The sequence below is a fragment of the Zea mays genome, chromosome 1 (assembly GCF_902167145.1).
Source record: "Zea mays cultivar B73 chromosome 1, Zm-B73-REFERENCE-NAM-5.0, whole genome shotgun sequence".
NCBI classification, from domain to species: domain Eukaryota; kingdom Viridiplantae; phylum Streptophyta; class Magnoliopsida; order Poales; family Poaceae; genus Zea; species Zea mays.
The window spans coordinates 165553344-165580142 of NC_050096.1; the positions used below are offsets into that span (position 1 = coordinate 165553344).

At 43.8% G+C, this 26799-nt stretch overlaps 1 protein-coding gene and 2 pseudogenes across 3 annotated transcripts; all 3 read left to right on the forward strand.

Annotated features, from left to right (window-relative positions):
• Positions 1-15853: 15853 nt before the first annotated feature.
• Positions 15854-16167, forward strand: z1D1_1 (alpha zein pseudogene; annotated as a pseudogene). Its single transcript, NR_153840.1, has one exon. The product of NR_153840.1 is annotated as an alpha zein pseudogene (transcript).
• Positions 16168-17741: 1574 nt separating this feature from the next.
• Positions 17742-18615, forward strand: z1D_2 (alpha zein). The gene has a single exon (NM_001111586.2). The coding sequence runs from the start codon at positions 17801-17803 to the stop codon at positions 18521-18523; it is 723 nt and encodes a 240-aa protein (NP_001105056.1). The 5' UTR covers positions 17742-17800; the 3' UTR covers positions 18524-18615.
• Positions 18616-22512: 3897 nt separating this feature from the next.
• z1D_3 (alpha zein pseudogene) lies at positions 22513-23885 on the forward strand (annotated as a pseudogene). The gene has a single exon (NR_152429.2). The product of NR_152429.2 is annotated as an alpha zein pseudogene (transcript).
• The last annotated feature ends 2914 nt before the right edge of the window (positions 23886-26799 follow it).

Here is a 26799-nt window from a genome sequence, read left to right on the forward strand (position 1 = left end):
TTGTGTCCGGACCCCATTGACGGCCCTACGACGAACCCAACTACTCCTCTGGTTCCTCTAATTAATCAGCTAAGGGCGTCCCATTCCACCCTCATGGTTGCACTGTTATCCTGGGTTGTCGCTCCCCAAACAGGTCCTTACGAAGAGTTACCCAGGAAATAGCTTGAGTCCCCTAAAGTATCACAAGAACACCATCGGGATAACATCATCGTATCATAAATAATCACATCATGTTCATTGATTAAGTTAAAGCAATAGCATAAGCTAATTAGAATAACCCAAAAGGTAAACAAGGAGAAGGTAAATACAGACTAGTCAATCCTTAAGTTTTAAATAATGTAATGCGGGACAGTGAATTATAAAGTAAAATAGGATATAATGGGTCAGAGGACACTTGCCTTCACCAGGTTGTTGCTCAGAGGGATCTTCGGCAACACACTTAGGAACCACGGGCTGCTCGTTGTCAAAATAAAGCGATCATACATTCAATCTTATTTATTTAACTAAGGGAATAAATTAACATATACAAGATTAAACAACCATTTATCCCTAGGGTTTTCTCTTTTATTTATTTAACTAAGGGAATAAATTAACATATACATCAATCTTATATTCTAGGTATAAAATTAAAGTGTACAGACTATAGATGAACATAATTTATTTGGACGGAGAATAATTTTATGAACATTTTGCAATTTGAACCACTAAATTTGGAGTTAATATGAAAAAGATATGAAATAAACAAGTTTTGAAGTTTGAAATATGAAATTAGGGCTAATTATGTGATTATTTAAGAGCACAAAGGGCTATTTAAAAGAAACCAGGGGTCTGCACGCTAAAACTCAGGACGACGGGGTTAATTCTCTAAAACACGAGGGTCTCTTTAGCTAAAGTTACACGCGAAGGGGTACGTGGTGATCTCGACCATTGGATCAGAGATCAACAGACAGGATTAGATCTTGTGGATGCGCGCGCGGACGTGACTGATAGGCGGGGACGGGGTGTTAGCGAACCAGGGCGGGCTGACCAGCTGGGCCAAGCGGCAGGGGCGCGGGTGAGGGGGAGAGAGGAGAGCAGTCGGATCTGGATCGGAGAGCTGAGATTAGGTCTGCTCTGATTAAGTCTAAACCGCCCGATCTTGGGCGGATGCTCGAGATCCAACGACTGGCGGCCGGACGAGGGTGCGGTGGCACCGCTCGGTCTCGCGGCGAGGGCTCGCTGGAGACGAGGGGACTGGCTACTGCGAGGCTCTAGAGGCTCGGGGAAAAACTCGAGCGTGCTCAGGGCGATCTGGCGAACTCGACCATGGGCGCAAAACCGGCGCAGGGCACCAAATGACGCAGACTGCGGTGGAAAGGTCCCGAGGCGGCGCAACTAACTCCGGTGAGCAATTGCGTGAGCACTAGGGCGATACTTGGTGAAATAAAGACATGGGAAGGTTGCTCACCTCGAGTGTGAACTCTGGGACGCTTGGGGAACAGCGGGGGTGCGGTGGAGCCTTGGGTCGACGACGACGGACTCTGGCTGCGCAAGAAGTGCTCCGGTGAGCGTGGACCGGGCAAACCAGGGAGGGAAAAGGCAAACCAAAGGGTGTCCCAAGTTGCTGACGGTGAGGCGGAACTCACTGAGGCAACTGACGGGCGCGGGCTCGACGACGGTTGTAGAACGGACGATGATCTTCGGTGAGCGGCGGTGGAGCTACCTGGTTGCATGCGCAGAGCGAGAGAGGGGGCAAGAGGGTTCGGCTGAGGGCGCAAGTGAGCAAGGGGAACTGGGCGAGCGGGGTGTGGGGCTCAAAAGGGGCGAGGATGTGCGGAGGTGGCCGGAGATCGAGCGGTCATGGGCGCGTTCACGGTGGGGGAACGTAGGTGGGAGGTTGAGGACGAGCTGACAGGTGGGGTCGGCGGGGCAGAGAGAGAAACGGGTGCGCGTGCGAAAGGAACGACACCGATAGGGCTGGCCCACTGGACAGCGGGAGGGAGAGAGGGGAGAGAGGGCGCGCGGATTGGCGCCGACAGGTGTGACCCGCCTTTCAGGCACCGAGGGCGCGCGGGCGCGCGTGCAGGGATGGGCTTAGTGGGCCGACTTAGCTGAATTGGGTTTTTCCATTTTTAGGGAATTTCTAATTGCTTTTCTATTTATTTTCTCTAGGGTTTTCAATTCAAATTCAAACCAAGTTTCAAATTCAAACCAAATCAAACATGTGCAACAATTCAAAGAATATTTGGAACTCAACATGATGCAACATTACAAGACTCATATGTTTTGTCAAAAAGAAAATAAATAATCCCTCACTAATTAAGCTAACCCTAACCAAAATAGAAACAAAGAGAGAGGAACTAGAGAGAGATGGAAACTAGAGTAAGAGAGAGAAGAGTAACACCTGAATTTGGATGATAATAAGAAAGAAATTTTATACCCCCAAATTCAGGGTGTTACTGACCTATCCCCCTTAAAAGAATCTCGCCCTCAAGATTCAGGGCTGGCTAGCAAAGAGTTCAGGGTACTTGGCTCTCAGATCGTCTTCTCTTTCCTAGGTTGCTTCTTCTTCTGAGTGGTGACCCCACTTGACTTTGCACATCAGGATAGTGCTCCTCCGAGTGACCCAATCTGCTGTCTCCAGAATTTGAGTTGGCTTCTCAATGTATGTCAGATCTTCTTGAACTTCAAGGTCTTCCGTTGGGAACTACTCTTCTGGTACTCGCAAGCATTTCTTCAACTGAGACACGTGAAACACATCGTGCACAACATACATATTTTTTGGTAAGCCGAGTTGATATGCCACTTCTCCATGTCTTGCTTGAATCTGGTATGGCCCAATATATCGAGGTGCTAGCTTGCCTTTGACTCCAAACCTTTTGGTTCCTCTGATGGGTTACACTTTCAAATAGACATAGTCTCCCACTTCAAAACTGAGTTCCCTTCTTCTGGTGTCAGCATAGCTTTGCTATCTTGACTACGCTGCCTTCAGATTTTCTCGGACCATTCTAATATTCTCTTCAGCTTCAACCAAAATCTCTGGACCGAAGACATTCCTTTAGCCGGGTTGGTCCCAATGCAATGGAGTTCTCAATTCCTCCCATAGAGTGCTTAGAACAGTGACATTTTCAGGCTGGCCTGATAGCTATTGTTGTAGGAGAATTCTGCATACGGTAGCCTCTTGTCCCAACCTAACTTGTCTTGCAAAGCACAAGCTCTCAACATATCCTCAAGAATCTGGTTGGTTCTCTCAGTCTGACCATCTGTCTACGGGTGATAAGCTGAACTGAACTTCAAGTGTGTGCCCAAAGCTTCATGTAACTGCTACAAAAAATGAGAAGTAAACTGGGTGCCTCTGTCCGATACTATCTTCTTTGGAATGCCATTTAAGCACACAATCCGAGACATATATAATTCTGCCAACATTGCACTGTTATAGGTGGTCTTGACTGGTATGAAATGGGCCACCTTTGTTAAACGGTCCACTACTACCCAGATGGAGTCATAACCAACTCAAGTGCGGGGCAGACCGACTATAAAGTCCATCCCAATCTCATCCCATTTCCACTGAGGAATCTGCAATGGCTGTAACAAAACTGCGGGCTTCTGATGCTATGCCTTGATCCTCTAACAACTATCGCATTTGGCCACATATTCTGCTATCTCTCTTTTCATACTGTACCACCAGAATCTCTTCTTCAGGTCTTGGTACATTTTCTCGCTACCAGGGTGTATAGAATATGTTGTCTCATGAGCTTCCTTGAGAATCAGTTCCCGGATCGATTTGATGTCGGGAACGCACAGCCTATCCTTGAACCATATCACTCCTTCTGCATCTTCACGGAAATCTGGACCTTTCCCATCTATGATTAGTTGCCAGATCTCATTGATCTTCTTGTCATCCTTTTGGCCCTTCCTGATATCTTGCTCCAGTGTGGGTTCTAGCTCGACTGTCACTCCTTGAGTGTTGTTCAGAAATCCGAGACTCAGCCTGTCGAATTCCTTCGCTAGCTCGAACGTCATCGGGTGAGCGACCAACATATTAACTTAACTCTTTCTGCTCAGAGCATCTGCAACCACATTTGCTTTGCCTGAGTGATAATGGATCTCTAGCTCATAGTCTTTGATCAATTCTAGCCATCTTCGCTGCCTCATGTTTAACTCTGACTGAGTGAATATGTACTTGAGGCTCTTGTGATCTGTGTAGATATTGCACTTCTGCCCATAAAGATAATGTCTCCAGGTCTTTAGTGCATGAACCACTGCTGCTAGCTCTAGATCATGAGTGGGGTAATTCTTCTCATGAATCTTCAACTATCAGGACGAGTATGCCACTACTCTCCCTTCCTGCATTAACACACATCCCAGTCCGGTGTACGAAGCATCGCAATATACTGAGAATGGCTTGTGAACATCTGGCAGAATCAACACTGGTGCTGTTGTCAACTTCTGCTTCAACATCTCAAATGATTCTTGGCATGTTGGGGTCCACTTGAACTCAACCTTCTTTGCTAGCAAGGTTGTCATTGGACTAGCAATCTTGGAGAAACCTTCAATGGAACGCCGATAATAACCAACCATCCCAATGAAGCTCTTGATTCCTCGGACATCTTTTGGTGCTTTCCAGTCCAGAATCGCTGCTACCTTCTTTGGATCCATAGCTAGTCCATCTTGGTTTATAATATGACCCAAGAACAGAACTTCGCTGATCCAGAACTCGCACTTGCTAAGTTTGGCGTACAACTGGCACTCTCGTAGCCTATGAAGTACCTTCCTCAAATGTTCTTCATGGTCTTGTTCATTCTAGGAATATATAAGAATATCATCAATGAACACCACTACGAACTTATCAAGATAGTCCATGAACACACTGTTCATCAGATACATGAAGTAGGCTGGCGCATTCGTCAAACCGAACGACATAACCATGAACTCATATAGTCCATACTTGGTGATGAATGTTGTCTTCGTTATATCTGAAGGTCGGATTCTGAGCTGATGGTAACCTAACCTCAGATCTATCTTTGAGAACATACTGGCTCCTCTCAACTAATCGAATAGATCCTCAATTCGGGGCAGGGGGTACTTGTTCTTGACAGTGACTTCATTCAAAGCTCTGTAATCAATGCACATCCTCTTCGTACCATCCTTCTTCTCCACAAATAGCACTGGGGCTGCCCCAGGTGAGGTACTTGGTTTGATGTAGCCTTTCTCTAACAATTCATCAATTTGCTTCTTGAGTTCCACCAACTCTGGTTCAGACACTCGATAGGCTCTCTTGGAAATAGGGGCGGTGCCTGGGATAAGCTCTATGGAAAATTCAACTTTCCTTTCAGGTGGCATGCCTCATAACTCTTCAGGGAATACATTGGGGAATTCTTAGACAATCCTAATTGCCTCAATCGGATTGGACTCTTTGGCATCTACTGATAAATGGTGACAGGCTCCTTCTTCTAGTTCAGGCAAGTACAACTTAGTTACTACTTCCTTTCCGGATGGGGACACCAACTTAACTGTTCTCTTGTCACAACTGACAGTGGCTTGGTTTCTGTGCAACCAATTCATCCCTAGGATGACATCTAACCCTTGAGTTCCCATTACTACTAGGCTAGCGAGGAAGGCTATCCCCCTTATTTCAATCCTTAGATTCGGACAAATCCTATCGGACTGAACTTTTCCCCAACTGAATTAACTCTTAAAGGTGGAATCATTGGTTCCATGGGGATGTTATGTGATTCTACCCAAGATGTAGAAACAAAAGAATGTGTGACACCAGTATCAAATAATACTTTTGCTGGGTAGGATTTGACTGGAAACATACCTACTGCCACGTCCTGAGCATCCTGGATTGCTTCGGCCTCCAGGTGGTTCACCTTTCCACGGTTGTAGGCCTGACCACGGCCTCTGACAGTTCTTCGCCTAGTGGTTTTGCTCTCCACAATAGAAGCACACACGACCTCCTACTTGTGCTGGAACTACTTGACTATTCTGGTTGGTTGCTGGGGCAGGAAGGCGAGTTGCCTAGTTATTCTGACGCTGGTATTGATTTCCTCCTGGTTGGGTGTTCTGACGGTACTGCTGCTGCTGTTGTTGAGGAAACTGCCTCTAGTACTGGTGTTGATGCTGACGCTGGTGCTGGTGGCCTTGCTTGAATTGCTGGGGTGAGTTGCCCGAGCGGGGACGACTGCTACTCCCGACCTGAGATCCATCGATCTTGTGTTTCCTGTCCTCCATCTCTCGACACTTCCTTTTAGTCATGATTGCCCTGTAAATCAAATGCTGGAAGGTAGGGAAAGTGTGGTTCATTAGCTGGTAGTGGAGGGGATCAACCAACCCTCTCAGGAAATGGTACTGCCTCTTAGCATCTATGTTGACATCTTCTGGGTCATAATGTGATAGCTGCAGAAACTTGTCCCTGTACTCACTGACGAACAGGGGACCTTGCTTCAGGGCGAGAAACTCCTCCTTCCTCACTATCATCAGTCCCTCGGGCACATGGTAGCGACGGAAGTTGTCCCTGAATTCCTCCCAAGTGATGGCTTCAGGGTTAGCATGAGTGGCGAGGTAAGACTCCCACCAGGACTATGTTGCTCCCCTTAGCTGACGGGGACCATACAGAGCCTTCTCGCGATCGTTGCACTGGGCAGTGTGCAACTCGCGCTCCATAGTACACAACCAATCATCAGCGTCCATGGGATCATTAGAGTGGGCAAAGACAGGGGGATGGCCCATCATGAATTCTGCCCGCTTGTCTCTGGGCACCTGAGGCATCTGGACTTGCACGGGAGGCTGAGGTGGGGGTGGCTGCTGCTGCACCTGCTGCATTGCTGCTAGTGTCTGACCAATTGCTTGGACTGCCTGAGTTTGCATCGTGAACATCTGCTCAACTGTCATCGGCGGTGGTGGTGTCAACTGCTGCTACTGCGCTGCATCTTCCTGGGTACCTTCTGTTCTGGCTGAGCACGCCTTGCACCTCTACGCCTGTTCTCAGACATCTGTAGAAAGCACACACACTTCAGATCTGACTCTGTAGTCTTTCAGCATAAGAAAAGATATACGGAAATCTTCATAGCACCGAACAACTGATCATCCTCACTGACAGCTTCTCAGATAAAGAGGAAAGTGGAAATAAATGGATTACCCAACTAAATGGCTGACTTTATTAATAACTACACCAAGTTGTAGCGGATACCCACACCTTGATGACAATCATTACAAAGATCCAACTTCATTACATGTTCATCATGACAAGCATTCCAGCATATGATAAGCAAACTAACTCTAACTAAGACTGACTGGACTAAGACACTGAATTAAGCATTATTACAGACTCCGACTTTGTCGATCTATGGATCCAAATCTATCCGGGTCCTGCAGTCTGGGGTACCATACTCGAAGCGACCACGGGGCGGTGAGCGGTAAGGGTGCTGAATCCCGACAGGGGCGGGGGAACCATCATCCAGATAGTGGCATGCTGTGCACTCAGCATGCAATTCCGCAACCTCCACCCGAACCTTGCCCAACTCATCAAGGACGTGGTCCAGCTCGGTGTTGAGGACAACAGCCAGGTTGACCATGTTGTTCAGCCTGGGATTGCCCTCACCAACGGGTGAGACAATCACACCTCCAGCACTGCCGGTTGAACGACGAGTGTAGTACTTCAGGTTAAGGCCATTAGCTACCCCGCTTAACAACGAGCAATACTGAGAAAGTGCACGTCATGTTGCATCTTGCATGGCTACCTCGGCAGTATCCCTCTCAGTGATAGAATAGTGCTCTGAGAAGGCCTCTGCACCCTGGAGATCATCGTTCGGACGGCGCACCAAGCAAGTAGCCTCCCACTGGTCTGGGTATAACCCGCGACGATGCTGGTAGACTACACAACGGTACTCGATGGACCAAGTGTGTCGGTCGAAGGCCCGACGCAGCAAGGTATCGAGAGCGTCGTGGAAGTGACACCTGCTAGCGGCATCACGAGTGATGGGTCTAGCGATCCATCCCTCCGGCTTTGGCTCCTCCGAGAGCTCTGTGTCGTGGCTAGAACTGCCACTAGCGTCGTTGTCTCCTTCTCCATTAGGGTCTCCTCCAGCATCCAAGGTGCCATGTGGTGGTGCAGGGGGCATCTCTGGCTGAGGTGCACGAGAAGGCAACCTCCTAGACTCCACCTCCTGCTGAGGTGAGGGGGAAGAGTCCTGCTGCTCCTGCTCCTGGCGTCAGCGCTCCTACTCCTCGTGCAGGCGACGATGCAGTCTCTCCAGGTGACTGGACTGACCTGGCACCGTGCGACGCAGTGGACACTCCGCCAGGCGAGAAGGCAAAAAGAGGATCACTGACTTATGTGCTGTGCATCTAATACGAGCCATCTACAAAAGACATCGTAAGCACAAGAGTGAGAGTAGAACTATAAGACTAGAAAGTAAATAGAAAGAAAAGTGAGACAAAACTATTGAGATGAGTAAATAACATAGAGTTGGTCAAGATGACCAACTTTTGAAAGGACACTTAGGTCAAGGTAAGAGTAGGGGTCTATAGTCCTTAGGGCGACCATTCTAGTCTATGTTAGCGGTCTTACAGTCAGTAATGGCTTTGATACCACTTATGTCACACCTGGTTTTGGAAGGTAAACCGAATGCGAACCATGTACGTGCCAGGATCAGAACTCACGTACACAACAATTACATAATTGGACATCATCACACAATGCTCAAAATAAATAGCGAAAAGGTACTTTTAATTACATCTTGATGTCCAAGACATCCACAGAGTCTAATACATATCCATTGCCTTTAACATTAATATCAAAGTGCGGAAAAACGAAACGTAGAAGATAAGCCTACACCGGCAGCTGACGGGGGCTTTGCCACTAAGATAAACTAGAACTCGTCGTAGTCCTGGAACTCCTCAAAGTCCTCCATGTTGCCAACATCTCCTCCTGAGCACTAGGTACAGTGGGGACAACCTGGGATGGGGTGGTTTGTAAAGCAAGGGTGAGTACACATCAACGTACTCAGCAAATGTCCCGTTTGGCTAAAGTAGACTAGCTGTATGTGGAGTTAAGGTTAAGTAGTTGCTTTTAGTTGGTCAAGTTTTATCACTATAAGTAGAGCCAAATTTTAGTAATAAACCCTGTTACTACCCAGAAGCACTCCTCCAAGATGAAATACCAGAGATCAAAATTATAACCATCATTGCTAACCATCGTCATAAAAGTAACCAAAGTTCTTCTAATCAAAGAGGATCCCAAGGCCGCTCATAACCATGAGCACGACTGATATACCAGTTTCTAACACTCTGCAGAGGTCGCACACTTTACCCACAAGTCGTGATTCCCTTTCTGCCCGGGGTTCTAACCTCCCCATTGATCACTACCAAGGTGACCTAGCAGGTTGAAACCATGTAGCCTTTACAAAGATTTCCCAGAGGTCATAGCCGCCCGTTAGGTTTCTCCAGTTTGATAAACACATTACATCTCCCCAAAGGAAGGGTGACTAACAAAACCAAATCAAGAACCTCTGCAACCAGCCTCGGCAGAGCAAGTACTATGCCCGGACCCCATTGACGGACCTACGACGAAGCCAACTACTCATCTGGTTCCTCTAATTAATCAGCTAAGGGCATCCCATTCCACCCTCATGGTTGCACTGTTATCCCGGGTTGTCACTCCCCAAACAGGTCCTTATGGAGAGGTACTCAGGAAACAACCTGAGTCTCATAAAGTATCACAAGGACCCCATCGGGATAACATCATCGTATCATAAATAATCACATCATGTTCATTGATTAAGTTAAAGCAATAGCATAAGCTAATCAGAATAACCCAAAAGGTAAACAAGGAGAAGGTAAATACATACTAGTCAATCCTTAAGTTTTAAATAATGTAATGCGAGACAGTGAATTATAAAGTAAAATAGGACATAATGGGTCAGAGGACACTTGCCTTCACGAGGTTGTTGCTCAGAGGGATCTTCGGCAACACACTCAGGAACCACGTGCTGCTCGTAAAGCGATCATACATTCAATACATTTAGAAAGTACAAATGAACAACACATCAAACATGTACAAACATTGGAACACATCTCAAATGGTATAGTATTAATTAAAGAAGAATGAGATCAAATGATAAAATGAACTAATCTTAATTAGGAGTTGATTACTCTTTAAGTGTTGTCCATGATTACATAATCTAATACGACTCATTTTATTGAGACCTAAAAGTTAAACCAGAGATAAATTCTTATCTTACATATTATTAAACTCACAAGATTAAACATCCATTTGTCCCTAGGGTTTTCTCTTTTATTTATTTAACTAAGGGAATAAATCAACATATACATCAATATTATATTCTAGGTATAAATTAAAGTGTACATACTATAGATGAACATAATTTATTTGGACAGAGAATAATTTTATGAACATTTTGCAATTTGAACCACTAAATTTGGAGTTCATATGAAAAAGATATGCAATAAACAAGTTTTGAAGTTTGAAATATGAAATTAGGGCTAGTTATGTGATTATTTAAGAGCACTGGGGGCTATTTAAAAGAAACCAGGGGTCTGCGCTCTAAAACTCAGGATGACGGGTTAATTCTCTAAAACCCGAGGGTCTCTTTAGCTAAAGTTACACGTGTAGGGGGTACGGGGTGATCTCGACCATCGGATCAGAGATCAACAGACAGGATTATATCCTGCGGACGTGCGCGCGGGCGTGAGTGCGCGGACGCTACTGGCAGGCGGGGACGGGGTTTTAGCGAACCAGGGCGGGCTGACCAGCTGGGCCCAGCGGCATGGGTGCGGGTGAGGGGGAGAGAGGAGAGCAGTCGGATCTGGATCAGAAGGCTGAGATTAGATCCGCTCTGATTAAGTCTAAACTGCTCGATCTCGGACGGACGCCCGAGATCCAACGGCTGGCGACCGGACGCGGGTGCGGTGGCGCCGGTCGATCTCGCGGTGAGGGCTCGCTGGAGACGAGGGGACTGATCACGGCGAGGCTCTAGAGGCTCGAGGAAAACCTCGAGCGTGCTCAGGGCGATCTGGCGAACTCGACCATGGGCGCAACACCGGCACAGGCACCTGAGGACGCAAACCGCGGTGGAAAGGTCCCACGGCGACGCAACTAACTCCGGTGAGCAATTGTGCGGGCACTGGGGCGCTACTTGGCGAAATAAAGACATGGGAAGGTTGCTCACCTCGAGTGTGAACTCGGGGAAGCTTGGGGAACGACGAGGGTGCGGTGGAGCCTCGGGTCGACGGTGGCGGACTCCGGCTACGCAAGAAGTGCTCCGGTGAGCGCGGACCGAGCAAACCAGGGAGGGAAAAGGCAAACCAAAGGGTGTCCCGAGTAGCTAACGGCGAGACGGAACTCACCAAGGCAACGGACGGGGCGCGGGCTTGACAGCGATCATAGAACGGACAGCGGCCTTCGGTGAGCGGCGACAGAGCTACCTGGTCGCGTGCGGAGAGCGAGAGAGGCGGCGAGAGGGTTCGGCTGAGGGCACAAGTGAGCGAGGGGAAGTGGGCGAGTGGGCGCAGGGCTCAAAAGGGGCGAGGACGTGCGGAGGTGGCTGGAGATCGCACGGTCGTGGGCGCGTCCACGGTGGGAGAACATGGGCGGGAGTTTGAGGACGAGCTGACAGGTGGGGTCGGCGGGACAGAGAGAGAAACGGACGTGCGTGCGAAAGGAACGACACCGACAGGGCTGGCCCACTGGACAGCGGGAGGGAGAGAGGGGAGAGAGGGCGCGCGGGCATGGGTGCGCACGGGGGCTTGGCTTAGTGGGTCGACTTGGGCTGAACTGGGTTTTTCCATTTTCAGGGAATTTCTAATTGCTTTTATATTTATTTTCTCTAGGGTTTTCAATTCAAATTCAAACCAAGTTTCAAATTCAAACCAAACAAACATGTGCAACAATTCAAAGAATATTTGGAACTCAACATGATGCAACATTACATGACTCATATGTTTTGTCAAAAATAAAATAAATAATCCCTCACTAATTAAGCTAACCCTAACCAAAAGACAAAGAGAGAGAGGAACTAGAGAGAGATGGAAACTAGAGTAAGAGAGAGAAGAGTAACACCTGAATTTGGATGATAATAAGAAAGAAATTTTATACCCCCAAATTCAGGGTGTTACAATGGGGTATGCCGACCATAGTACTCTCCACCACGGTCAGACCGGACTACCTTAATCTTTGAACTATGCTGATTTTCAACTTCAGCCTTAAATATCTTAAATTTATCCAACACTTCTGTTCTTTATTTGATTGGATAAATGTAGCCAAAACGAGAGTAATCATAAGTGAACATTATGAACGAGTCAAAACCATCCACACTTTTCATAGGAAATAGACCACATATGTCTGTGTGGATTATCTGTAGAATTCTTGTGCTTCGTTTGACGTTCTTTTTAATTTGGTTTGCATACTTTCATTTAATGCATTCTCTGCATTGTTCTAAGTCTGAGAACTCTAATGGAGGAAGAATATCATTCTTAACTAGTCTCTCTATTCCCCCTCGAAATATGGCCTAAACGGCAGTGCCATAATTTCGATGATGCATCAGGAGTTCTCTTTCGTTTTCTGTTTTCATTCATCGATGAGGGTACATTTTCATTCATATCACTTATGGAATTCACATTTTCATGAAGCGATAACAAATAAAGGTCTTCCTTTTGAAAAGCAAGACCAACACTTTCTTTATTATGAAATATCTCACATTTGCCATCTCCAAAATGAAAATCAAAACCATCATTGTCCAAACATGAGACACTAATCAAATTCCTATGTAAAGAGGGAACATAAAGAACATCTCTAAGTACAAGTATGAAGCCATTAGCAAGCTCTAGAGGAAGGTCGCCAATAGCTTCAACATCTGCTTGCACTCCATTTGCAACTTTAATGTGTCTTTCTTTTCTTTGCATAGTCCTCGTCGAACAGAATCCCTGTAAAGAATTAGCAACATGGATAGTTGCCCCTGAGTCAATCCGCCAAGTAGATTTTGAATATTGTACATACAGTGATTCATTAATGAACATAATAATGTTCTCACCATTCTTTGCCATGATAGACTTTAAGAATTCAGGACAGTCTTTCTTGTAATGTTCTGTCTTCTTACAATGGAGACATTGATCTTTGTTTACCATAAACTTTTTCTGTTGAGGCTGATGGTGTTGAGGAGCCTTTCCCTTTGCCTTTGCGGGAGAGTTGGCATTGGCATTAAAATTTATTTTCTTAATATCTTTAACATAGTGGAGAGTGCCACCATTGGCAGCTTTCATTCTTTCCTCTTCTTGCACACACATATCCATACAATGATCAAGATCCCACTTCTCGGGTTGAATGTTGTAGTTGACAACAATGGTGTCGAACTCTTTTGGCAATGAAGCAAAAATCAAATGGACAAGGAATTCATCCTTAACATGCAGATCCATTGGTTTAAGCTTTGAGTTCATATAACTCATCATTAGTATGTGCTCTCTTATGCCAGTGCCATTGCCTCCTCCAGAATACCTCTTTATCACCAGCTGCTTTATCAGCTGAGTTGCATATGTCTTTGAAGAGCCATAGAACTGACCCTTTATTCTATCGAGGTATTCTGTTACAGTGTCACACTATGGAATTGAGCCTGCAATAGAAGGCTCAACTGTATTCTTTAGCACTACCATGCACTTTTTGTTGGCAATAACCCACTTTCTATGTTCAAGTTTATAAGCCATCTGTTTGGGAGCACGGTCCCTCTGTCTGGTCTGCCAAGCAGACTCAGCCTCATCTGTCTCTCTCAGTGGTGCCACAAGCTCATTGGGACATGGTGTGGTGACTACCCAGTCCATCTCAAGCAAAACAAAGGCTAGGTCAATCTTTTTCTTCCATTCTGTACAATTATCTCCTTTTAGGGGTGGAATATCTTTAATAAACCCCATCAAGGAGTATCCTCTTGAAATTACAATTCATGTAAAGTGAGAACAAATTACATTAATTGCATGCTTCAGTTCCAACAAAATTTAAGCATACAATTTATCCAGTTTACATTAATTCTACATCACCGTTGGGCAGAAATAGAATTAATATAAAACAAAAGGCACTATAATATTATAATATTGCTATTAATCAACATTGGTCAGAATAATAACAATACTATAACAATATGAAAATCATATCCATTTTTTAAAATTAAATTCTCCTGTTGGTTCGAATTTAATAATGAAAATAATAACTTTAAATACGTAGAGGAAACGTTAATAAAACTTTTATTCATAAGCATAAAATAAATTATTTTTCATTCCCTAATCAAATTATCTCGTTGGTTCAAATTTGAATAGAGATAGACCACCAATAATTAAATATTATCTTATGAAATTAAAATTGTTTACTGTTTTTTTCTTACAACTTTCTTTAGCTTTTCTATTCCCGTGACCAGCCCAAACATTAGGCACACTCTCTCATTCAACGTTCAAAAAAAAACTTTTTACTGTACGCTCCTCATGGGAGCAGGCAACGTTCCATCATTTCTCGTTCACGGGACCAGGGATAGGGCCTGTGCGCACGCTACCGCCTCGGGTGGTAGGCTGTACTCCACACACTTTTCATTTCCTTTCACTTTTCTATAGAGCAGGTGCTGTGACTGGGTATATTAGGCCCACAGCGGCAAAACTCTAACGCATATTTTGCATTCCTACCCCCAGCCGCCATGCACCTTCATGTGCATTCTTTTCTCAATTATCAAAACAGGAGCATGCAGAAGAAGCCGACGCTGCGTTCTTCACGCGGGCGTTATGGCTTGCGCAGCGGCTGCGGCATGCCCGTGGCCTACGCGGCGGCTTGAGCCAGGCGGGGATAGGTAACGCACAGCCTGGCCGGCGCTCAGGCCACCATAGCCGAAGAAACGCAGACGCCCTCTCTCGGCCGCATGGCCAGCAAACGCACTGGCGTCCTCTGTGTTCACGGTAGGGCGTGATTCTTTTCTGTGTGAGTCCATTCACAAAACAGATTCGTTCTTTCTTCGATTTCCATCAAACATCTTTTCTTTCCCCGAACTGGATCTACACCTAGTCTAGGCTTTGATACCATTGTTAGAATCATATGATCTCTAGAAGTAGATCAGTAGGGTAATTTGTGTTCTATTGAGTAATTTCGGGTTCCTAATTTCTAGAACAAAACAACATTAGATTGTTACCGTCCGTAGGAAGCGCAGGCGTGTTGGAGGATACAGATCTGTCCACCATCAGTTTCGTTGATGAAGGTGAGAAGGTCAGTGTAGCGAGGTTACGGTGGTGTCTTCTTGTCACTGGCTGCGCACCCTCTCTCATATCGGTGTTAGGGTTTGTCGGTGGGGAGTACGGCTCTAGCGAACTACATCATCTGAGCCGTCGGCCCTTATCTTTTATTTATAGCGCAATGTGATAGGGTCCCACCAACTATATACGGTTGGGCGCCCCCGATCAGGGCGGGGTCAAAGGCCCAAGATGTTCGTTGGGCCCATCTTGGTGGAGATCAATCCAACAGTAACTACTCTAGATTTCCATCATTGATCTGTCTAATCCAAGCAATTATAGTCCACCACTAAGAATTATCTCCAAGCGACAAACATCATTGGTACATGTTGTCAATGTTGGGGGCCAAGAAGATAGCAATAGACTAGTAGTTCGTTGTGACGCTCGTCATGTGCCAAATCATATTTTTATGTGGTCTGCTTCTCGAAGGTGCTAACCTCATGCAGATCGCATTGTATGCCTGTGCTCCTCTCCATAATCTAGATCCATGCTCTGGCTTGCTCGCTTTGTCGATACTTGAGTCTTGTATGTTGTCCATGGTCAGCACTGCTACGAGCCCACGGCACAATGCTAGAGATTAGTGGGTAGAGGAGATGGATTGTTGCCATTCCACCCACATGCTATGGCAAACATTAACGTCTTCTTGCAACATCAACAATTGTTGCCATTCTACCTGCAGGCTGTGGCAAACATTGCCTTCTTACAACAACAACAACAATTGCTACCATTTAGCCAACTAGCTCTAACGAATCCTACCACCTTATTGCAGCAGCCCATCATTGATGGTGCCATCTTCTAGATTTTTTTTTATAATTTATACTGTAATAATAAAGTTCTTGTGCTGATATGTGCGACCTCTCAGTAATCCATAAAACATCTCTAGTATTGTCCTTTGTCCATTTTTATTTGATCAAATGGAGTTAAGATAAATGAAACATATGATAAAATTATGTGGTCATTCATGACAAATGTTTTGTTCATTGTTGTGAGAATTGCAACAAGGTTTCTTTAACTAATTTTTGGTAAACACTATGATTTAATCACACATATCAACTCTTGTTCATCATTGATACCCTTTTAAACATAATGAAATAGAACCACATGTTTTTAGATCTATTTTCTGACTTTGATCCAAAAAGAAGTAGTACCCCCTACCTAGTTTGATTTGTGCCACATCCATAATACTAATATAATGTATGACATCAATTGTAGATTCTAAGGTGTCACTCTCCATACCTTCCACCCAAACATCATTTCTCTATTAGATGCTTAGTGATCACTAATCCATCAAGCTACTTAGTATTTCAAAGAGGACCGACCTTGCCCTTTGTGGAACTGTTGGCTAAATCTTAGAGGGCCCATCCAACTATAGTTCATATTTCTCGGTAGCTTAGATGGGTGCACACTGAAAACTAATGATCATAGGCACTTTCAAAATATGAAACTAATATTGTCATCAAACACCGAACGCACAAACACAATAAAAACATAATTATGCCTGAAAAATAGTTATAGGAACCTCATTTCAATTCTTAGAACAATGAACAAAACATTTGTCATGAACAACCATGTAATTTTATCATATGATTCATTTATCCAACCTCTAAGGATCGTAGGACCTTGTCAAAAAAGAATGGGCATAGGACAATCTAGAGATGTCAGTACATTACTCCCTCGCTCCTATATAGCGAGTTGGACAACTTTCGGTGTAAAAGTGCCCACCCCTAGCCACCATTTCACCAATACTAAAATTTGCCCAATAGGTCAAACAGAAAACACTTTCTTCAAGACATTCTATATCCTATATAGAACCTACATGACTGTTTTTCTCTGTCACTGCACAAAACTAAGTGTGACATCGTCACCCACATGTACAATAGCTCATTCCTCTCCTTCTCATTCCCTAGTGGATGTTGTTGACCTAATGCACCTTAGTCTCATTGATTTTGTTCATGTTTATCAATCTCATCGTTCCATCATATTTATTCTTCTCATGTCTCCTCCTCCATAATGTTTGCATTCTCAATGTCCTTGCTGCGCCCTTGCACATTGTGTCATACCACTTGCCCTTAGTTTATGCTCTTCTATTAGTTGAAATTGATTGATATCCAAATTTTTTTGAAAATGATTGAGATCCACATCATCTGGTCACAACTTCACATACTTACCTCCATCAAGCGGATCATATATTATGTGGCTAAGGGTTGCACTTGTGTAAAGGAAAATGGGTCATGCCATTAACACCCATATATTCAGAAAATACCATGGGAAGAAAAGCACCTTTTTCTTGTATTTTGTGCAAATTGTTTTGCCAACATATAAAGTGTAGGAGAAGAAAGTGGCCACTAAATATCAAAATAGACTAGGTACCACGTCATCTCTAGTTTATCTTCTATTAGTTTTGTTGGCTAAAGAAGAAATATTGTCGATATACATGGCCAATCATGTGTATAAATAGCCATCAAATTACTAGTTAATCCATCACCCATATTATTGATACCAACTAGCAACATACATAGTGAAGTACACTAGCAACATCTTAGCACCAATGGGAGCCAAGATTTTTGCCCTCCTTGCCCTCCTTGCTCTTTCAGCAAGCGCTGCTACCTCGACTTTTATTCCACAATGCTCACAACAATACCTCTCTCCGGTGACAGCCGCGGGATTTCAATACCCAACTATACAATCCTACATGGTACAAGAGGCCATCCAAGCAAGCATCTTACGGTCATTAGCATTAACCCTCCAACAACCATATGCTCTATTGCAACAGCCATCCTTAGTGCATCTGTATCTCCAAAGAATCGCGGCACAACAACTACAACAACAGTTGCTACCAACAATCAATCAAGTAGTTGCAGCGAACCTTGCTGCTTACCTCCAGCAACAACAGTTTCTTCCATTCAATCAACTAGCTGGGGTGAACCCTGCTATCTACTTGCAGGCACAACAGCTACTACCATTTAACCAACTTGTCGGGAGCCCTTATGCCTTCTTACTGCAACAACAGCTTCTGCCATTCCATCTGCAAGCTGTGGCAAACATTGTTGCTTTCTTGAGACAACAACATTTGTTGCCATTTTACCCACAAGTTGTGGGAAACATTAATGCCTTCTTGCAACAGCAACAATTGCTACCATTCTACCCACAGAATGTGGCAAACATTGTTGCCTTCTTACAACAACAACAATTGCTGCCATTTAGCCAACATGCTTTGACGAATCCTACCACCTTATTGCAACCGCCCACCATTGGTGGTGCCATCTTCTAGATTTTTTATGATTTATACTGTAATAATAAAGTTCTCATGCTGATATGTGCGACCTCTCAGTAATAAAGTATTAGAGATCTATATTTTAAATTCAAATGTATCCAAGTGTGTTCCATTGCTTTTTGTTTCCCTAAGACCAAATACTAAAACCTTTGAATCATACCTATTGTATGATACCTGAATAATTCTACACTACCGTGAATAAACATTATGAAGGAGCTAGTGGCTAGGTGGAGGTTGCAGCCTAGAGGATGAGAATGATGATGTGTTAAGGTTGTATAGATGGGCTTAGGATAAAATTTGTTGTTGGTCTAGAATAGTATCTCAGTTATCTAAGATATGATGGTAAGCCTAGGCCATTGAGAGGCTCCTTGATGGCGGTGCGTTCACCCTCAGGTGACTGTGTGCACCAATGAGGGGCCCCATAGGCGGCACTAGCACTCCACCATGCTCTCTCGAACTTATATGAGACAGAAAAGAAGGTGGATGAAGAGGGAAGACTCTCAAGAGTAGAAGGTGGAGAAAGAGCAGAGTGCTACGAGGAGATAAAAATGATTAGGTACATAGCATTTTTATCCTAGTCATTAGATGAGATCAGATGGTGCAGAGTTGTTAAGGCTACTTCTGGCTCAGGCAAGTGTAAGAATTTCCTACCTAGGCCAAAGTTGTGGCCTGGGATGTGAGTCTACGTGGGGAGCAGGCTAGCAGGCCGACCACTATTGACAGAGATAGGCAATGCCATTGATAATCTGAAGCATATTGGCCCTATGTTGGTAATAAAAGGAACACATGAGACAACTAATAATGCAGCCTTGACAATGACATATGATTTTCAACACATTAAGTGAGATAGATCAAATTAGAAGTGTATGATGGTTATTAGAAGCTATATTATAGAGTCTATTAGGGGAGCAATCTTGAATGTCCAAGTGCCATAGAGTATCTTGATAAAATTAAGCAACAATTCATTGGTTCTTCTAATACATATATTGGAACCATAATTCTGAATATTATTACTAAAATGTATGATGGCTCTATAGTAGGGGAGCACAAAATTAAGATGACTAATTTTCCCAATAAACTTAAGTCTTTTGGTATGGAACTAAAGAACGAATATATTGTCCACATGATATAATTGTCTTTATCTAAAGAATTTAAGAATTTTGTTGTGAACTACAACATGAGTCCTAAAAAGTAGGCAATAGAGATGTTGATTGCCATGTGTGTCCAAAAATCAAAGAGGGTCCCCAAAAATTCTAGTGGGTACCACCTGAGGGTTCCTTTAACCCTAAAACTTGTATTTTCTAGATTTTTTTAGGCATAGAAAAACTCAATGGTAAGCACCAAAAATTTCATTAGAGCACCATTAAATGCGATACAAAATGTGCATCTTATAGCTTGAGTGGCCACTATAAAACTTTGGTGCCACTAAAAATCTTTGGTGCCATTGAATAAGACAATACTAGGCAAAAGGCCAGTTAATGGATAGTTTTAAATAGACGCTGAACTAGCCATTAAAGCCTCCCATGTCTTTCTTTGGAGAGCCTATTGAAAGGTTCTAATGGTGTACTAATATAGATTACTCCCCATTGTTGATTCATAACTCCCATTCACCTTTGATTTTCATCGACATTTTTAGAAGTGGATAGTGATACAAAAGTTATTACTAATAGTTTGAATGCGTTGGTGATAAACTTCATCACCATCGACTTAGAAAATAGTATGACTTTTGAAGGTCATTTTTTGATAGGCTTATCTCTAAATGATTAATACAGGCTAGGTGTGGCCATTAGGCCCCTCAAGACTTTTTCTTAAATATGAATGCTCTCTTGAACCATCTCTAGAAATTAAAAACATATAATATCTAAATATAGATACTTTTGTACTACCCTAAGCAGATGAAGCTTAAGGCTAGTATAAGCTAGTTATCATATGATGGCTAAGTACACCACAACCACTATTTCTATTTTCAGTTTTACAAAGAGGGGAGACCTATGCATTATATTACACTTAATACCAAAACTTTCTAAGGGCAACCATAATAGAAGGCTTGCCCTGCTTATGTGAAAACTTTGCATATGCTAATGAGAGATAATAAATAAAAAAGAGAAGGTTAAGGCTACCTATCATATGCTAACCTATACAACTATTTATTTTATTTTATTCAACAACTTGAGAGATGTTCATTGTATTAGTCTTGCAGTAACAATTGCCCAAAATAAAGTATATTAGGCCTTATAGCTAGTGGAAATTTTCTCTATGAAGTAGACATAATAAAAATGAGAGAAGGAATATATTCTCATGCAATAAGAGATTGACTCAACAAATATCCAAGTAAACACACCATGTCCAACTCAATATATATGAGGAAGGGACTAATGCATAAAACGTCTCTAGTATTGTCCTTTGTCCATTTTTCTTTGATCAATTGGAGTTAAGATAAATGAAACATATGATAAAATTATGTGGTCATTCATGACAAATGTTTTTTCATTGTTGTGAGAATTGCAACAAGGTTTCTTTAACTATTTTTGGTAAACACTATGTTTTAATCACACATATCAACTATTGATCATCATTGATACCCTTTTAACCATAATGAAACAGAACCACATGTTTTAGATCTATTTTCTGACTTTGAGCCAAAAATAAGTAGTACCCCTACCTAGTTTGATTTCTGCCACATCCATAATACCAATATAATGTATGACATCAATTGTACATTCTAAGGTGTCACTCTCCATAGCTTCCACCCAAACTCCATTCTCTACTAGATGCTTAGTGATCACTAATCCATCAATCTTCGTAGTATTTCAAAGAGGACCAACCTTGCTCTTTGTGGAACTGTTGGCTAAATCTTATGAGGCCCCATCCAACTATAGTTCATATTTCTCGGTAGCTTAGTTGGGTGCACACTGAAAACTAATGATCATTGGCACTTTCAAAATATGAAACTAATACTGTCATCAAACACCGAACACATAGACACAATAAAAACATAATGTATGCCTGAAAATAGTTATAGGAACCTCATTTCAATTCTTAGAACAATGAACAAAACATTTGTCATGAACAATCATGTAATTTTATCATATGATTCCTTTATCCAACCTCTAAGGATCGTAGGACCTTGTCAAAAAAGAATGGGCATAGGACAATCTAGAGATGTCAGTACATTACTTCCTCCCTCCTATATAGCGAGTTGGACAACTTTCGGTGTAAAAGTGCCCAGCCTAGCCACCATTTCACCAATACTAAAATTTGCCCAATAGGACAAACGGAAAACACTTTCTTCAAGACATTCTCTATCCTATATAGAACCTACATGACTGTTTTTCTCTGTCACTGCATAAAACTAAGTGTGACATCTTCACCCACATGTACAATAGCTCATTCCTCTCCTTCTTGTTCCCTTGTGGATGTTGTTGACCTAATACACCTTAGACTCATTGATTTTGTTCATTTTTATCAATCCCATTGTTCCAGCATATTTATTCTTCTCATGTCTCGTCCTGCATAATGTTTGCATTCTCAATGTCCTTGCTCGCACCCTTGGACATTGTGTCATACCACTTGCCCTTAGTTTATGCTCTTCTATTAGTTGAAATTGATTGATATCCAAATTTTATTGAAAATGATTGAGATCCACATCATTTGGTCACAACTTCACAAACTTACCTCCATCAAGCGGATCATATATTATGTGGCTAAGGGTTGCACATGTGTAAAGGTAAATGGGTCATGCCATTATCACCCGTATATTCAGAAATACCATGGGAAGAATAGCACCTTTTGCTTGTATTTTGTGCAAATTGTTTTGCCAACATATAAAGTGTAAGAGAAGAAAGTGGCCACTAAATATCAAAATAGACTAGGTACCATGTCATCTCTAGTTTATCTTCTAATAGTTTTGTTGGCTAAAGAAGAAATATTGTTGATATACATGGCCAATCATGTGTATAAATAGCCATCAAATTAGTAGTTAATCCATCACCCATATTATCGATACCAACTAGCAACATACATAGTGAAGTATACTAGAAACAACTTAGCACCAATGGCAGCCAAGATCTTTGCCCTCCTTGCCCTCCTTGCTCTTTCAGCAAGCGCTGCTACCTCGACTATTATTCCACAATACTCACAACAATACCTCTCTCTGGCGACAGCCGCGAGATTTCAATACCCAACTATACAACCCTACATGCTACAAGAGGCCATTGCAGCAAGCATCTTACAGTCATTAGCATTTACCCTCCAACAACCATATGCCCTATTGCAGCAACCATCCTTAGTGCATCAGTATCTCCAAAGAATTGCGACACAACAACTACAACAACAATTGCTACCAACAATCAATCAAGTAGTTCCAGCGAACCCTGCTGCTTACCTCCATCAACAATAGTTTCTTCCATTCAATCAACTAGCTGGGGTGAACCCTGCTGTCTACTTGCAGGCACAACATCTACTACCATTTAACCAACTTGTCGGGAGCCCTGAAACCTTCTTACTGCAACAACAGTTGCTGCCATTCCATCGGCATGCTATGGCAAACATTGCTGCTTTCTTGCAACAACAATAGTTGTTGCCATTTTACCCACATGTGGTGGGAAACATTACTGCCTTCTTGCAACAGCAACAATTGCTGCCATTCTACCCACAGAATGTGGCAAACATTGTTGCCTTCTTACAACAACAACAATTGCTTCCATTTAGCCAACTTGCTTTGACGAATCCTACCTCCTTATTGCAGCAGCTGTCACACCCGGTTTTAGAAGGCAAACCGAATGCGAACCATGTACGTGCCAGGATCAGTTATTCACGTACACAGCAGTTACATAACATGGACATCATCACACAGTGCTCAAAATAGTATTAAGAAGGGAAATAGTCGATTACATCATACGTTTGAGACGTCCATATAGTTCTTACAATAAATCAAAGTGCGGAAAAGAAACGTAGATAACCGCGGCCTTCACAGGCAGCCGACTGGGGGTTGCCGCTAACCCACAACTAGAACTCGTCGTAGTCTTGGAACTCCTGGAAGTCACCTTCCACAGCTTCATCTTCGCCTGAGCAGTGGTTGCAATGCTGACAACCTGGGGATGGGGGGGGGGGGGGGTTTGGTGTGTAGAGCAAGGGTGAGTACACATCAACATACTCAGCAAGTATCCTGTCTGGCTGTAGTGGACTAGCTGTATGTGGGGATAAGTCAAGCAGTTGCTTTTAGTTGGTCAGATTATTACTTACTAGTAGAAAGCCAAGTTTTAGCATTAACCCAAGTTATTAACCCGATGTACCCTTTCCAAACGGAAAGAATACCACTTACCAGCACCATAGTCATAACCAAAACCATCAATCTCATAACCACCTGTACCAAAGTATCTCTGATCAAGTACCACTAATCACTGGAGCTCCCTTGGCCGCTCATAACCGCGAGCACGGCTGATATATCAGTTTTCAAACACTCTGCAGAGGTTGTGCACTTTACCCACAAGCCGTGATTCCCATTCTGCCCGGAGAGAGCTACTCCCCATTGACCACTACCTAGGTGGCCTAGCAGGGCATCACTATGTAGCCTTTACAAAGATTCCCCGGGGCTGTAGCCACCCGTTAGGTTTCCTAAATGCACCGCACTCCTCCCCAAGGGGCGAACCCAAACTTGGCAGAGCGAGCCGCATACACCGAGCCCCATTGACGGCACGACGGCTAAGTGAACTACACCCCGGATGCTCTAATTATTCAGCTAAGGGCATCCCATTCCACCCTCATGGTTGCACTGTTTTCCCGGGCGGTCATCCATAGAACAGGTCCTTACGGAGAGGCACTCGAGAAACCGCTCGAGCCCCCTTGATGACCACAAGTATAACATCATCATAAGAAAGGGGAAAACAGCGTATCATAGATAATCTCATCATGTTCATTGATTATAGTTGAGCAATAGCATAAAGCTAAACAGTAATAATCCAACCCAAATAGGTAAACAAGGACATGGATAACAAAAGCTAGTCAATCCTTAGGCATAAATGTGTAATGCAGGAGGTGAATTAGATAATGAATAGGACATAGATAGGTCAAGGGACACTTGCCTCCACCAACCGACTGCTGCTCAGGGGCTTCTCCTGCGGGTTCCTCGGGCTCTTAAACCGGATCGTTCTCTATACGAGCGCAAACATACATACATCCACATATTTAATACCAAAGAACAGTACACCATACATGTCACACCCGGTTTTAGAAGGCAAACCGAATGCGAACCATGTACGTGCCAGGATCAGTTATTCACGTACACAGCAGTTACATAACATGGACATCATCACACAGTGCTCAAAATAGTATTAAGAAGGGAAATAGTCGATTACATCATACGTCTGAGACGTCCATATAGTTCTTACAATAAATCAAAGTGCGGAAAAGAAACGTAGATAACCGCGGCCTTCACAGGCAGCCGACTGGGGGTTGCCGCTAACCCACACCTAGAACTCGTCGTAGTCTTGGAACTCCTGGAAGTCTCCTTCCACAGCTTCATCTTCGCCTGAGCAGTGGTTGCAATGCTGACAACCTGGGGATGGGGGGGGGTTTGGTGTGTAGAGCAAGGGTGAGTACACATCAACATACTCAGCAAGTATCTTGTCTGGCTGTAGTGGACTAGCTATATGTGGGGATAAGTCAAGCAGTTGCTTTTAGTTGGTCAGATTATTACTTACTAGTAGAAAGCCAAGTTTTAGCATTAACCCAAGTTATTAACCCGATGTACCCTTTCCAAACGGAAAGAATACCACTTACCAGCACCATAGTCATAACCAAAACCATCAATCTCATAACCACCTGTACCAAAGTATCTCTGATCAAGTACCACTAATCACTGGAGCTCCCTTGGCCGCTCATAACCGCGAGCACGGCTGATATATCAGTTTTCAAACACTCTGCAGAGGTTGTGCACTTTACCCACAAGCCGTGATTCCCATTCTGCCCGGAGAGAGCTACTCCCCATTGACCACTACCTAGGTGGCCTAGCAGGGCATCACTACGTAGCCTTTACAAAGATTCCCCGGGGCTGTAGCCACCCGTTAGGTTTCCTAAATGCACCGCACTCCTCCCCAAGGGGCGAACCCAAACTTGGCAGAGCGAGCCGCATACACCGAGCCCCATTGACGGCACGACGGCTAAGTGAACTACACCCCGGATCCTCTAATTATTCAGCTAAGGGCATCCCATTCCACCCTCATGGTTGCACTGTTTTCCCGGGCGGTCATCCATAGAACAGGTCCTTACGGAGAGGCACTCGAGAAACCGCTCGAGCCCCCTTGATGACCACCAGTATAACATCATCATAAGAAAGGGGAAAACAGCGTATCATAGATAATCTCATCATGTTCATTGATTATAGTTGAGCAATAGCATAAAGCTAAACAGTAATAATCCAACCCAAATAGGTAAACAAGGACATGGATAACAAAAGCTAGTCAATCCTTAGGCATAAATGTGTAATGCGGGAGGTGAATTAGATAATGAATAGGACATAGATAGGTCAAGGGACACTTGCCTCCACCAACCGACTGCTGCTCAGGGGCTTCTCCTGCGGGTTCCTCGGGCTCTTCAACCGGATCGTTCTCTATACAAGCGCAAACATACATACATCCACATATTTAATATCAAAGAACAGTACACCATACAATAGAATGCAATAAGTAAACAGACGTTCCACGCGGGCTCGCGAGTACGGTTAAGAGAGAAAGAGGAAAAGACAGTCGAGAAACGATCACGTTACATGATTATAAATTAACCACTCGCTTAATAGAAGGAAATTTAATGTAGACACTATGTTTGGCGTAAAGTAAAGTCATGTTTCATGAAGCAGGTGGAGATAAATAAAAGGATGGTCGCGCGGAGAGACGCGCGACAAAGCTCTCTAAAACAAATTAAGAAGTTAACGACTCGTCGCACGACCGAGCACGCAACGAGACACTTCGCCTTAGTTACGAGGAGACGTTAAGCGTCACGCGACGAAGCGCACGACGGCATACGTCGACTAAACTGAGTCCAAAGTGGAACGTCGCGTGAATACACACGCGGTGTTACACCTTAAACAACCTGAAACAAAATGGATCGTCGCGCGACGAAGCGCACGACGCAACACAAGATAGAATCTGAATTTTAGACAAATCCGTCGCGCGGCGAAGCGCGCGACGCAACACGCTAATTAACAAATAATCACCGCGAGCGAAGATACGGTCGGGCGAGGCCGGGACGGGGGAACGGGCGGCCGAGCCGGGGCC